Source organism: Copidosoma floridanum, unplaced genomic scaffold (assembly GCF_036245765.1).
Source record: "Copidosoma floridanum isolate Cflo_tuat_1 unplaced genomic scaffold, Cflo_Japanese_pri ptg000012l, whole genome shotgun sequence".
Lineage (NCBI taxonomy): Eukaryota > Metazoa > Arthropoda > Insecta > Hymenoptera > Encyrtidae > Copidosoma > Copidosoma floridanum.
In genome coordinates, this window is record NW_028321889.1 from 8,436,923 (window position 1) to 8,448,632 (window position 11,710).

Here is an 11,710-nt window from a genome sequence, read left to right on the forward strand (position 1 = left end):
TGCTCGGGCGTAAAAACAATGGCGCGTGAGGATGCGAGCGGGTGTATGCAGGTCGCCGGGATAGGTGCTCGATCAGCCTCGAAAAATTGAGCGGCACGAGCGGCGTCACGGCCGCTGTAAAACGTTCCTGGAAGTATTTCGACTCTTACCGTAAATTTCGCCTTCGTCCTCGAAGAAGGAGACGGTGCGCGTGGGAGGGAGAGGGGAAAAAAAAAAACGATCCTCGAAAACGAGCGGGCGCGTGGCGCGGGTCGTGACGATAAGAGCCCCGGCCGTCCCGTATTAATGCACCGAGAGAGGGAGATCATTAGGGGCCCGCGAAAAGTGCGCCCAGGTGAAATTCATAGCCCCGCCAATTTAGATACCGGGACGCTCTTTTGTTGGCTCATCGACTGATTAGTGACCCGCGAGATGAATTTTATCGCCCCCCACCCCCGTACTTTTCGGCCGTAAAGATATATATACATATATTCCAAGAGTCAGGCCCCGCGCGTCGATTATAAAAAGAAGTTTGGCGGGCCCCCTTCCCCCGCGGATGAGCTGTTGTTTCTCTCTCTCTCTCTCTCTTTCGAGGAGAAATCCGCTCTGCCAAAAATGTTTATTGATTTTCCAGGGTTGTAAATAAACGCGCCCGCTGATAGAGGCCCCCTCGGGGCTAATAGCCTTCGCGATAATATATATACATGTACTTGTATGCATGATTATTAAACGCTATTTACAAGCCACGGTGCAGGTTCCTTTCTTTTTTCATTCTTCATTATTCATATTGTACGTGTCAATCGTTTTTGTTTAAAATTGTTTCTCTGTTTTTTTTGTTTTCAGTCTGCAGTGGAGGGCTTGAAGGGAGAAAAAAAAGTGCGAGACTCGAGGGAAAAGGCATTTCCAGCGCTTGGGTCAACAGGTGGATTCCTGACCGACGGCCATCTGTTCCTTTGGGCTACCGGCACGAATAGTCTGTACATACACACGTACACCCGAAAGAAAAGGTTTCCCCGGCTCCCTGTTTCGGCCGCATGCAGTTCGATGCAGTCCCCGAGATTGTTACCACACACACGCACACATATATGTACATACATATACTCCGTAGTATAGGAAGAAAGGTCGAAGAGTGGCTGCTAATGAGGAGGACGGCCATAAGTATGCGGTCCCTCGGCGCTGCTGATGCTTCTCTGGTGAGTCAATCTCGTGTCCGAACCTGCCCAGTTTCGGAATTAGCTCTCGGTGTAATTTACGATCACAACACACCGAGAGCCGAGATTTTATAATACGTTATATTGGCCCCCATTCCTTTACCACGTCACGTACGGAAAACCTTTAAAAATTCGGCGTTGCCAGATTTCCAGTGTTTTTATTTTTCTTCATCCTGTCGCACCTTGCCTATATATTATACTATACACACACGAGCGACAATAAGTGCGGCACACGCCGGTAAACAAAAGCTAACAACAACAATAACAACCGAAAATCATGTTTTTCCACGCGCCAAGAGTTATGAATGTGGTAATTAAGGCTCATTGATAATATATATTAATGCATAAAATGCGCGAGCCACGCATTCCTCGAGGGTACTTGGGCCTGCACACCATAATAATATATAATAATATTGGCCGCTCCTGCGTCGCACAGCTGCTGAGTCACTCGTACGTTTATACGGCGCAGGTATACTAAATTACATCGGGCAAGATTCGAAATCAATTAAAACTAGTTTATCACGTATACAACATAATACAAGTACATATATATATATATACGTACCCGACAAACACACAAAGTGGATATTGGCCCTATTCTTATGTATACAGGTGATATCAGTAGTGTTATGTAACTTTCAAGTTACGCAGATCATTTAGTAATATAATATATATACCTTTATGCGCATAGTATATATTATGTTCTGTTGTGGTCAAAACCTCTTACTCACACGGTGTGTGTGTGTGTGTTTGCATCGAAAAATCTCAAGTCCCATTTACGTAAGGAATTCGTGTAAAGCCGTAGGTGATATTTAATCGGGTTCCAGATAATTCACGAAATTCAAAATCAGGCCCGACAAGGAGGTCGATTAATTAGATACAAGTACGCGATAATCCGAGACATTCGATCCTCCGATTAAAAAGGCTCGCGTATAGCCGCGAGTCGGTATTAATAGTATATTTATGTATACTTGACACACACGCACTAAACGCTACTGTGCTTACTATACGCGTACACCTGGCGGCGATTCCGATGTGTAAGGTATAAATGTACACATACATGTATACTCGGGCGTCGAGATGCGTCTTCCCGGAAGCGTCGAAGGGCTTCCTCGAGGACTGTCAGGTGCGCGAGTAGTTATACATGTATACCCATATATATTCACGAGGTGGATATAGATGCAATGCGTGTACAATATTACACCAAATACTCAACTACATTTAAATTAAAGTTTAATTTCTACATGTGCGGGTAAGTGTAGGTATATAATATATTACACGCTTGATATTGTGTGTTGTATACGGGCCAGCTCGTTCTCGAGCGAGCGCGTGCACAGCAGGTGCCGAGTTAACTCTTATTGAATAGTATATAGACGAAAGATTTCCATTAGATCCGTCCGCGCGCATATGCTAATGAACGAGATATGATTTTTACGCACAATAAGTATCGTAATTCACACGAACGTTGTGTGATCACTACGCGTCACTTTTCGTCTCGCTTCTCCCTAACCAGGGGTAAGTATGCACGAGCAATCGTGACACACATATCATTCGACAAACTCATTGGCGAAAGAACAAGAAAATTCTGATGTTTTGAAAAAAAAAAATACATAAATAAGCTGCTCTTTTAACCAATGTGGAGGAAACAAATTTTTTAAATAGACAACCAAACAAACGTGCGATTGTTACTTTCTCGGATGTATCATGCGACCGAGACAAAGATTTAAAAGAGTAAGGAGCTGGTGGGATGGGGGTCAAATAACCCAAGGGTAGAGGTATATATAGGTCTCTCTGTTACATGTGTAATCTCATTATTGTATACGTACACTCCCCGAAGGACCACGTAACGCGGATGCATTATTAATTTTACGAACTCCTCGACTGCATTTTTCATGAACTTTTCTCTTTTCGGCTCGACGGTAAATTTCAAGTGAAAAAAGCTCGATTATGCGCTGGAATAATCGTATTGGTATAAACAACTTTCGTTTTCACTGCATATATATATATATATATACCTATATATACATAAATGCGGCGCAGTAATGCGAACACGCTCCGCGTGATAAATGAAAAATCGTCCTTTTAACTTTGGCTCTGTCCCCTCCTCCTCCCCGTAGGATTTCGTGATTGTTCTCATGGACGGTCTTTTGTCGTACCTCGGATGACCGCCGAAACGGCTTTCTCTCTCACGCCTTTGCTTTGCAAAACTCGTACGTGTGGGTACAGCATATATGTATATATATATATATATATATATATATATATACCTATAAACGCAGGTTTACAAATACTGCGTCCTAGCTACGTGTATATAGGCAGAATGGCCAGGTACACCTGTTCGATCGAGCCATTCGCCATAAAAGCCCCGGAGCGAAGAAGGAAGCCCGACCTCTCTCTCTCTCTCTCTTTTGGTCGCATTTTCATTTCGCTCCCTTTCCCCCTCTGTTCGCTCGCGCACTTTTACCGTGCGTGTGTATATTTTTACGAGGACATTTTTTGGAAAAAAAGGCGACCGGCACCTGTCGGTTCGAATGAATGAGCTCGTGAATGGGGGAACATTCCGAGGCGTTGCTCGGATTTTGCTGCTTTGATTGCGGCGAAACACTTTTTCGTTGTTGTGTGCTCCTAAGCAGAACTTCTTCTGCTGTTGTTGTTGTTGTCATTGTTTCTTTTTCTCCGAGGATTTCAAAAACCACTTCCTTTTGGCTCCAAAGACTTGGGAGCTTTTTTTTTCTTTTCCTTTCTCTTTCGGAGAACTTGTTTTTTATTAAATATTTTTATTGATACAACAATGCGGGGTTGCGTTACGTTTTTTATCCAACGAGTCGGCGAGTCATTGAAAAGTCGACCTTGCAGAGAATAAATATTAATTAACAACAACAAATACGAGAACACTTCGTTTGTACAATTAACGTTTCCATCGATTTTCCGTGAATTCGATCAAACGTGTTTTTTTTTCTCGCGGTAAAAATCCAAACACAGATGAATATCGCTGTTTTTGCGAATCTTGGGCCCAGACGCGTACTCGTGGAAAACACAAATCTACCAATAAAGTTTTCACAAGTGCTTGAAAAATGTCTGACAAGTGATCACGAGAATCAACACAGAGTATTTTTGATGTATCGTGTAGGGGCCGTGGAGACTTTTTTTTCAGATAATCATATTACTAATGTCCATTTGAAAAAAATTTCTGAAACTCGTAAAATTGTAGAGTAATATGAGAAGTTCACGGATTACGAAACGAGAACAGAAAGTTGCATCAGAGATTTGTCATTAACACCTTCTGCCAATAACCTGAACAAGCACTTCGCAGCTGTGATCAGCTGTAAGTGATTGTAATGCTTGTGACGAAAAATTCATGCTGTGCGCTACGAAATACACGCGATGGCGTTATCTCTGATGTATCCGTGTGTTTGCACACGTTATTTGTGATATTGGAGCCCTTCATTTTCGAGCACATCGATCGCATGACAAGTGCGACATTGTGTACATTATCTCGGTAATTCAGAGCACCGGTTAGGCGCAATTTCGAAAATTGTCAAAAACACCTGTACTTTATATCGAAGAGCCAACCTCCACTACGAGCTGATAGTTTTGGAAAATCACCTGTTTTCTGTTTTAATACGTAGGGAAGTGAATGATAATTTTTTTCTTTCGCAAAAAGTGTAACATAATATCATTATGTAATTCGCGTCAACAGAAACGTTAAGAAGAAAAGCAATAAATATTATCCGACGCGGATCATTGAATGGAAATAACATTTAACAATAATACACATGCCATCTGTTGAAGTTTATTATTTTTTTATTTCATTCGGATCCCAATGCTCTTTTACAGGATTGAGTGTTTACTTGAAGAGCGGAAAATGCAGTCTCAATGCTATACACTCGGACGCAAGAATAGCCATTTTTAAGGTGGCGTGAAAAAAAAGAAAAAAAAAAAAAAAAAAGAAAACTTGGCTGACGCGAGTAGAATGGCCCAGCGGCAATTGAATGGTGCGATACCTAATACGAGAGATATACACATGCAGAGAGTTAGAATTGAATGTCGCCCGCAGGTAAGTTATTGCCGCTACCCGCGGCTCTCTCTCTCTCGGGTGTACCTATATTATATATATACCTATTCGAGTTTTCCATAGCGCCATATGTTGTTTACCCGCACCTATGCGACCTTTGTGTCGTGTAAGCTAATTTCCAAGTGAGAGATCGGATACGTACCTATATGTATCGGATACGGATATATACCTACAAGTACCTACGTATATAGTCGAGGTGCGTTTTACACACATCCAATCAGAGTCTTGTGCTGCTCTCGCTGCTATGATAATCCTTGTATGTTTATCACTCTATTCTCGATGACATTTTTGCTCATCTAATGATTTCCAACTAAGCTTGACAACGTTGTTGAATATTTCATTTTTTCCTTTTTTTTTTTTTTATTTGAAAAATTTTGGCTTTTAAGTGATTTGTTTTTTCTTTATCTTCATTCATTTTTTAAGTCAAACATTACGTTTTTAGAGTAGATAAGAGGAGGATGGTGAGGTATAAGTGCAAATTGAATGTAACAATGGTTTATGTTTTAAATTCGATATTTTATTTCGTATAAAATAATCTCTATATATATCTATATATAGGTGATATCTCTTAATAGTTAACTTTCTATACACAAGTCTAGAAATAATGGTACTCGCACCCGAGACGCCAAGACACAGTAATAATAATAGGCGGTGTAACAACATGTTCGGGATTATTGTTGTTAGTCGCTGTCGTCGTTACTTACTAGGATGGACGATTACTTTTTCGAGGCGCTCTCAGAAATTACATAAATAAACAGATTTCATCTTTTACAACGTTTAGGGTAGTCGCCATATATTTCTTTTTTTCTTTTTTTTTTTTTTTTTTGCTGTACCCATTTATTCACCTTTTTTTTATTTCTTTTACATTAGAATACAGTGACTAGTTCAACATGTTCAAAAGGAGCTGAAAGATAGTATAAAAATATAAAAGGAAAATATTCTGAAATTTTCACACTTCTCGCGATCATGACGATAAAGTAACGAATAAATACACGCTATGTACAAGAGATTTTTTTTTTTTTTTTTTTTTCATCATCTCTTAACTCTATCATTTTTACATAAATTACACACTCATCTTAACTCGCGTAGTATACATATAGTTAAACGAATCGCCGTGCACGCAACACAGAAATGGCACTTTGGCGCGCGTATAGTCTGCACAATAATAATTTTCTTTTCGTCTCTTTACGAAACATCTAAATGATAAATTACTAGCGGTTATATGCAAAGAAACAAAAATATGCGAAAGATAGAAAGAAAAAAAAAAAACAAAAAAATCAATGAGATGAAAAAAAAAAAATAAAATAAAAAAAATAGTAAAAATCGTAGTAAGTAGATGGTGCACGATACAATTGATGAATTGGCGGATCGGCGGGAGAAAACAATGATAAAAGTATACACATGGAACATGGCACGGCAGTTTCACGGTATAACGACCGCGGCTCGATCGCGCGGCGATATATATGAAATAATAATTTTCTGCTTACGTCGAAATTTCTCCTCCTTTGTCCGTGAGTTTATTCGCCCTCGTACATTAGTTACAACGTAGAGTGCATATCAGATGAGTAGTTAAGTAGTCTTTTCGTGTTTGTACTAATAAGGAGCGTCGGCCCGTGAACTCGCGCGGGCTCGCAGGCAGGCAACACATATTTATATTGTGTGATATAAATACATACTTATGCGATAAAAGGCACGTGGATGGTCGGTTGGTGGCGATCAACATCCGTAGGGGACGGGCACGGGAACCGAGACTCCCGAGACGGGCACCCCCGGGCAGCCACCCTCCTGGTGCTTCGTCAACAGGGACATCCGACTAAAGGTCTTGCTGCAACTCGCGCACGAGTACTTTTTGACGTCGCTGTGGGTCTGCAGGTGGGCCCGTAAATTACTCCTGTCGGCGAAGGCCCTGTTGCAGTGCTGGCAGACGAAGGGCTTCTCGCCCGTGTGGGTCCTTATGTGGCCCTGGAGTAGCCACGGCCGCGAGAACGCTTTGCCGCATATGTCGCACTTGCACGGCAGGGTGTGCGTCCTTATGTGCATCTTGAGGGCGCCCAAGCTCTGGTAGACCTTCTCGCAGTTCTTGCAGCTGAAGCTCTTCTTGGTCTGGCCCTCCGCCGCCGAGCAGTGGAATTGCTGGTGCTTCGACAAGCCCGAGTACGTCGAGTACGACTTTTGGCAGTCAGGGCACTTGTAGCGCGGCGAACCCGGTGACGTCGGCGACAGCGACGAAGACGACGACGTAGAGGAGGAGGAGGACGATGAGCCAAACGTCGAGGAGGCGGGCGACTTGATCTTGATGTGGGAGGAGCAGCTACTGCCGACCGTGGTGCTGCCCGCGGAGGAGCGTCCGCTGTCGCTACCGGGCGAGGACAGATCCTCGGGGGTGACGAGGGGTGGCGAGCGCAACGAGCCCGTGGGCGACAGCCCGCAGTGCTCGGGGCTGGCCCAGTAGGGCCGGGGTCGCTGCACGGCGCTGCCCAAGGGGGCGTAGCTGTTGCTGGTGAGGGTCGGGTGCGGAGGCGACGGCGACACGGACTGTTGGTGGTGGTGGTGCTCCGGCGAGGAGTGGTGCGCGTAAGCGGCCACGTGGAAGCCGGTGGAGTAGACGGCCTCGGGGTAGCAGTAGGGCGCGTAGGGAAGGAGGGGCGTCGGATGGTGGAGGGCGGCGCGCCCGTAGCCCAGCGGGCCGTAAGACGCGGGCTCGTTGGCCGTCGTAGGTGGACTACCGCTGCCGGCCATAAAGTGGCTGTGGTGGTGGTGCAGCGGAACACTGACGGTCGCGGGGCTGGCGTCGTGCTTGAGCACCTCGACTCGTACCCTCTTGGCTGCCGGGTGTATGGGCATCGGCGCGGCCGGTGGGGTGTTGGCTTTGGTCGGGTAGAGCGGGTAGTTGAGCTGGTACGATGGCATCGTTGGCGACTGGTGATGGTGCTGGACGAGCGGGGAGCTCGAGACCGGCGAGGCCGGGACGATCGACTTCTGGGAGTGTTGTTGCACCGCGCACGGAGACGGGGAACGCTTGACCGGGTAGTGCACGAGCTCCGGGCGCGTCGGTGGAGGCGAGACCGAACGATGCCTCTTTGGGGCCGTTTTTCTCAGATCCTCGGGCTTTGTGCTCAAGTTCTCTGGCTCTTGGACCTCGTCCGCTCCGTCGACTGCTTCTTCTGCAAAACACAAGAAGGAACACGGTACTTTTAATTTTTGCCGATTTTTTGTTCGTTACGGGGGATGGGTTATCATTATGCGACAGGAAGGACAGCTGATGGACCAAGGGATTTAGATTTAGATTTAGATTTTTATTAAATAGCTAAGGACTCAGGGTCCATAATAGCCAGAGCTAGGTACAAGCTGACATAGGTTAGAGCAGGTAGCGCTCTAATACATAAAATTGCTTATAAGTTAAATATGTATAATATAAAGAATAAATACTTAAATTAAATTAAGTAATAGTAATAAATAATAGTAGTTATAACTGATTTGTTAGATATAACAAATTTGTAAGAGAAAAGTAAATTAAAAAGAAAACATTACAAAATATTACAAAAAATAAAACTAATAGGTCATACGTCAAAAGGGATGAGTCAAATGGCACAATCGGTGCTCGATGCTTACCTTTGATCTCGGCTTTGGCCGGCTTCCACTCCTCCGTGGGGGGCATGACTACTGTCACCGGCCGCTTTTTCAGCGGACAGTGACTGTAGCTGTTGTTCTTCTTGACGAAGCTGCTGCTGGTCATCTCGTCGACGAGCATTTTCCAAGATGGTATACAAAAGAGTTTTGTATCTAAAACTTCACTGCAGCGTGGGACATTCAATGTCCCTTTCAATACCACCACAACACAGTTTCGTTAGTTTGCTACTTTGTCTCACTGGAACTTTGTTATAGCACTTTAGTCAACTGCACTTTTGTTGTTAATGTAGTATAAAAAATAATGTTGTTCTCGGTCCTAGTCTTTGACACATTGGACTGATGTCAATGGTTGTTGGGTCGAGTTGTCTCGCAAGTACACAAATGATCCAAGGTACAAACACAACGTGCGCGATGTTGTCGACTCGGCGCAGGATGCGCTACTGACTGAACTGCGCTAAGGCACTGAACTAATATATATATAAGTGAAGGCACGGCAGAGGAAGGATCTGCTCGGCGCGGCTGCTTGCCGGTGTATACGCGCCAGTGGGTGTCTCCGGGTCCTCTTATACCTTCACTCCCGCCAATGGAGCACAGGTGGCGCACGCGAGCGGTGCCCAATGCACTCTCTCGGCCCGCTGCTCCCTCCTAGCGCAGCGGGGCGGTGCCTAGACTCGCCCTGGCCAATCCCCATGCAGCTCTGCTCCGGGCTCATCTGCTGTCCCCCCACTTTTCGCCTTTCCGCGCTCCCCTTACAACTTGCGCGTGTGTTGTATCCTGCATATCCTTGGATGCTGATGGTATAATATATATATGAGATGTGCAACTCGTATGACTTTACTCCACTCCGCCCTTACTTACATGGTGTCTTTATCCACGCATTTCCAAAATTCGCCCATCACATACGTTCACTTTTAGAATTGATTTCCCGGCTTCCAAAAGCTTTCAAGTATTTAAATTCGTAAGAAAAAAAAAATTAATATCGGTCAATGGTCTCAAAACGTGTACACGAGTAAACACCTGAATAATATATTTAATTAGAGTTGCTTACACCTTTCCTCATCGCCATGACTCAGGTGAGAGTTTGAAAACAAAGTTGACGTCTCTAATAAGTATATGGCTTTCGAGAATTAAGGTTAATGGTCATAATATATAGGGTTTGAAATTTTCAAAACGCATCAGATCAAACCAGTTAATTTCGGCTTTTGATGGTTAATGTATATGTATGTTCGTATTCAACGTGACCAAGCAAATCAACGCACGTTTCCATTACACGGTTCAAAATAAAAACAATTATTAGAATTAATGAGTCATTCACACTTTCCAACAAAAATACCCAATCTAACATCAACATTCACGTAGTTGATGCCCAAATCGCAACTGTTAAGGGTTTATTATTATTATTATTTTTTTTTTCAACAATTGCAACAACGTCATGTCGTAAATTTGGGGTAGTTACACGTAAAGCTGAAACGACGCAACAGAGTATAAAGTACGTGTTTATGGACCGCACACTCTGCATCTGCACGGGCTTGGATGTATAATTAACAACAATATCTTCGAGACGAGGACAAAAGGAAGAAAGAGCCAGTCTCGAGCCAAGAAAAACATATTTTCCAAAGCGTTCCACCACACGCATTAAAATCAAAAACTCGCTGCGTACATGTAAAAAAAAAAAAAAAAAGGAAAAGAAAGAAAAAGAAAAAAAAAAAAAAAAGAGGAGCAAGCTGTGCACCGCATCTCCTTTTTGTGCGCATTAAAGCAAGAAGACGTATACCTACAGATGCAGACACACACACAAGATGAGAATGAGCGGAGGCATCGAAAAAAAAAAAAGTTCCCCTCCCCCTCCTCATTCGTGATACAAACACATACTTACATGTACGGGCCCAGAGCAGAGAGAAAGCGCGGGGGAGGGGGGGATACACACTCTACCCCCCTGCACCCATAAGTGAAGGTACTATGGTATATAGGGTATAAATATATGTATGTATGGTCCCCCTCTTTCCGGTGGCTCGGAACGTAACGGTCGTGTCGCGTGCCGCAGCATCGCCCACGCGTGCTCTCTCGAGAACCCACACGTGCGCGCGCTAACGCACACACGCACACGCTTGCTCTTTTGTATACGTGTATACACGCGTGCAACGAATGCTCACATTGCTCACCCCATCCGTCCATCGGTTACACCTATACGCGCGCGCGCAAGAGGGAGGAAGAGAAAAGCACGGGGATGGAGCATATGCGCACACGCACAGCTTCCCTGATCTTCGATGCTCTTTCACTTACTCACAAGTATATATACGGTACTCGTAGAGGCATTACATCTTCCTCCCTCGCTTGGCCGATATTTATCCGCTCGCTGCTGTGTCATTTATATGTACATGCTCGAGGACACAATGCGGCCAATTTTTGCGCCATACGTATAGACGCGAGCGGGGGATGAGTCCGTGAAGGTATAAAGTATATAGAACCATCGTCATCGCCGTGCCGGTGCATACAGGCCTATGTAGCTCTCGTCATTCCGATGGGGTAATGATTTTGGCGCGTGCCGGATGACCCTCCCCTTTCTCTCTCTCTCTCTACTTTGTTTCCCCAACCCCCGACAACTCGGCCCTGTGCTGCTATACGGACAAGACTCTTTTTTTCTTCTTTTTCTTCCTCTCGGTGTGTACCATCTCCCCCCACCCCGTCCACCCGCTTTTTTCTCGGAAACGAGAGGCGAGACGGTAGCATCTGCCCCGTGCTGCATCAAGCGAGGCCTTTAACCTCGTCGCCTCTTCAACTTTTCGGTACTTACATGGAATAAGTGTAACTAAGG

The 11,710-nt window shown here is 44.5% G+C and overlaps 1 protein-coding gene across 1 annotated transcript; it reads right to left on the reverse strand.

Annotated features, from left to right (window-relative positions):
* Positions 1–6,981: 6,981 nt before the first annotated feature.
* LOC106642465 (uncharacterized) lies at positions 6,982–9,099 on the reverse strand. The gene is made up of 2 exons (XM_014357242.2): positions 8,878–9,099; positions 6,982–8,429 (listed from the first exon to the last, which is right to left on the reverse strand). Exons 1-2 carry the CDS (start codon positions 9,014–9,016, stop codon positions 6,982–6,984), a joined length of 1,587 nt encoding a protein of 528 aa, XP_014212728.2. The 5' UTR covers positions 9,017–9,099.
* Between the last annotated feature and the right edge of the window lie 2,611 nt (positions 9,100–11,710).